Here is a 2,602-nt window from a genome sequence, read left to right as displayed (position 1 = left end):
AGACTAGTTATACAACAACGAACAATTACTGTATAAGCCTACAAGTATAACATCTTCGCTGAATTCCATATGTTCCCCATTCATAAAATTATTCCATACAAAAACTGTTATCTTTCGTGACACTTATTTCTACTGTGAAAATCCGATGTAGATGCCAACAGTTGCTTGATAGATGTAGCTTTTTAACTTGAAGTGTAAACTGGTACTAATACAAGTATGCCTAAAAATAAGCGTTGAAGCAAATTTCAAGATGATACCTTTCATAAGCGTAACCAAATTGTTAAGTTTACGCTTTAGAGGTAACATAATCTGAATTAAACTTTTATCGACACAATCATTACTATTTTTTAAGTGATCTCTGATATCAAGTATTGCGTCATCCCCGATTCAAACAGAACCAGGAAATGTAAACTAAAACACGGTCGTTCTTATCAGACTCCATAGATAATCAAGTGCTGTCGTGTATCAGACCAGGTATCGCTCTTACTCCCCACTGTCACATTTCCAACCAAAACACGAACTATGTCATTACGCCTACGGCTGATTATAACAACTTGGGCCCTAGTAAGTGGCTGTTATGGCCAAAGTGACGTCATTAATAGACGTTGCTGTGTGCCGTCTCACTTCCGGTGTACGATGGACGTGACAGGAGGATACACAGATCCTGTTTCAGGAACAACCTCATATGTAGATGTAAGTAAATTGTTAATATTGTGTTCTATTCAAAATAAATCATGTTCGTATGTCATAATATATGACTTTTTTCAATTCTTTTAAAAATGACGCATAAAAGAAAGAATAAAAATTTGATACGTTTTGTATTCATACGAAATATGGATTTTAACACTATTTCATTGATCAATATAAAACTCTCTGCAAAAATATAAGAATTTATTTTGTTTTTGAGACTGACATGGATAAATATAATGATAAACCATAATTTGCAATTCCTCTGATTTCAATTACACTATTGTTTAAGCGCAAAGTCCTGATCAACCATGATTTGCAATTCCTCTGATTTGAAATACAATATTGTTTAAGCGCAAAGTCCGTCTTTACAACGATTACGATTTGAACGCCACCAGAACCGACACTGACGTCACCCTACCAAGTGGTGTGACTTTTGTTCACTCGGAGCTGACATTTTATGACAAGGTAATTTATAATGCGGGTTTCATCTATGAAGCAGAAGAGACATATCCTTCCGGAAATCCTGGTCTTATTCTCTTAGTATATTTAAGGGTATCCTTACAAACCTCTTGTTGGTGTTTTATCTAGTTTTATACATTCTGAGTTCGAATTACATTTTTGTTGACACTTCGATATTCTATCCTTTTTTTATCAGTAACATATAGATACCCCAATGAGTGATGGAAGGTTGTTATGTTTATCTAACTCGACCTAGTTAAGTTTTAAAATGTGTGAAGACACAAGGTTTACCGAGTGTCTTTTACAATATTTTGAAAATTAATCAACAAAAGAGTTCTCCCACAATGAAGTTAAATCTAGAACACCATATGCTTTTTATTTGAATATATTATTCCTGTTCCAGATCGGAGAAAACGATTGCCATGAACTCTGACGTCATAATCAAAGATGACATCACAAAGCATTCTCATTTGACGTCATTATTAGAAGATTGACAAATGAAATCAGGTTCAGGGTGCTACCCACTAGTGGGTAACAATGTTTTACCAACTCCTAGCAGGTTTATCCAATAAGTCAGGAGTGAGGTAACCTATAGTTGTTGTGGGAGAAAAACAGTTCTTACAGGAGGGGCTATATTTAGTTAGTTTCAAAAATATATGTAATATAGTCATACATCATAAAGGCTAATTTGAAAAAAAAGGCCTAAGTGCTACACTATATCGTCAAAACAGATTATTTAAAAATTGTTTTACAAACTCATTTCAGCATATCTCCTACAAAATAGACGGTGGCAAATGCCGGACTGATCATATCACCGACGCCATGCAGGACAAGTGTATTCCAGGTATAAAAGTATCCTTGCATTTCTTTTACAGAACGACATACGATAGGATTACACAGTTCAATTTCGGAGATATTCGCATAACCTCATCATTTCAATAGGAGATGATATATGTGGTTTTGTTTGCAGAATGGTTTATCACATATCAATTGTATAGGTCAGGGATAAAAACATAGGACAGTAACGTCACAAATGGCCTTATCACAAATAAATACTAACAGATCGGTGACATTATAAAATCGCTTCTTACAGATAAAAACTTCCAGGTTTGTGAAGTCACATCGCATATCATCATGTCTGTGTTATATTGAAATTCTTGTTTAAATGAAAACAGGTTTATCTTCAGCATATTATTTTCATATGTGGATTAATTTCCATGACTTAATAATCGATTAGGTTAAAGTAATATGCAAAGTATTGTTGATCGTAGGACTCATAGCTCTAACATAGAAACGCTGAATTTGAATATTATTATGTACATTTAATTGAGAACATTGACATTGAAATTATTTCCTGGCACATTGATGTATCAAAATGTTTTAACGCTATCTGATGCTACTTTAAAGGGATCCGCGCTATCTCACTGAAATACCATGCCGAAGGCACCCAGCA

The 2,602-nt window shown here is 34.3% G+C and overlaps 1 protein-coding gene across 1 annotated transcript; it reads left to right on the top strand.

Moving 5' to 3' along the window:
* The first annotated feature begins 452 nt into the window (after positions 1-452).
* Positions 453-2,091, top strand: LOC110444975. The gene is made up of 3 exons (XM_021489335.1): positions 453-693; positions 1,042-1,155; positions 1,915-2,091. The coding sequence occupies exons 1-3, from the start codon at positions 523-525 to the stop codon at positions 2,089-2,091; spliced, it is 462 nt and encodes a 153-aa protein (XP_021345010.1). The 5' UTR covers positions 453-522.
* Positions 2,092-2,602: the final 511 nt, after the last annotated feature.

The sequence above is a fragment of the Mizuhopecten yessoensis genome, unplaced genomic scaffold (genome assembly GCF_002113885.1).
Source record: "Mizuhopecten yessoensis strain PY_sf001 unplaced genomic scaffold, ASM211388v2 hete_36179530, whole genome shotgun sequence".
Taxonomy (NCBI): Eukaryota; Metazoa; Mollusca; class Bivalvia; order Pectinida; family Pectinidae; genus Mizuhopecten; species Mizuhopecten yessoensis.
The sequence above is the reverse complement of the archived record's forward strand: the minus strand, read 5'-3'. Positions and strand labels throughout refer to the sequence as shown.

Bases quoted from the DNA above. Each gene is read 5' to 3' on its own strand.
- LOC110444975 (XM_021489335.1), top strand. From the start codon at position 523: ATGTCATTACGCCTACGGCTGATTATAACAACTTGGGCCCTAGTAAGT. The intron at 694-1,041 runs GTAAGTAAATTG...ATATTGTTTAAG, and splicing joins GAACAACCTCATATGTAGAT to CGCAAAGTCCGTCTTTACAA. The intron at 1,156-1,914 runs GTAATTTATAAT...AACTCATTTCAG, and splicing joins AGCTGACATTTTATGACAAG to CATATCTCCTACAAAATAGA.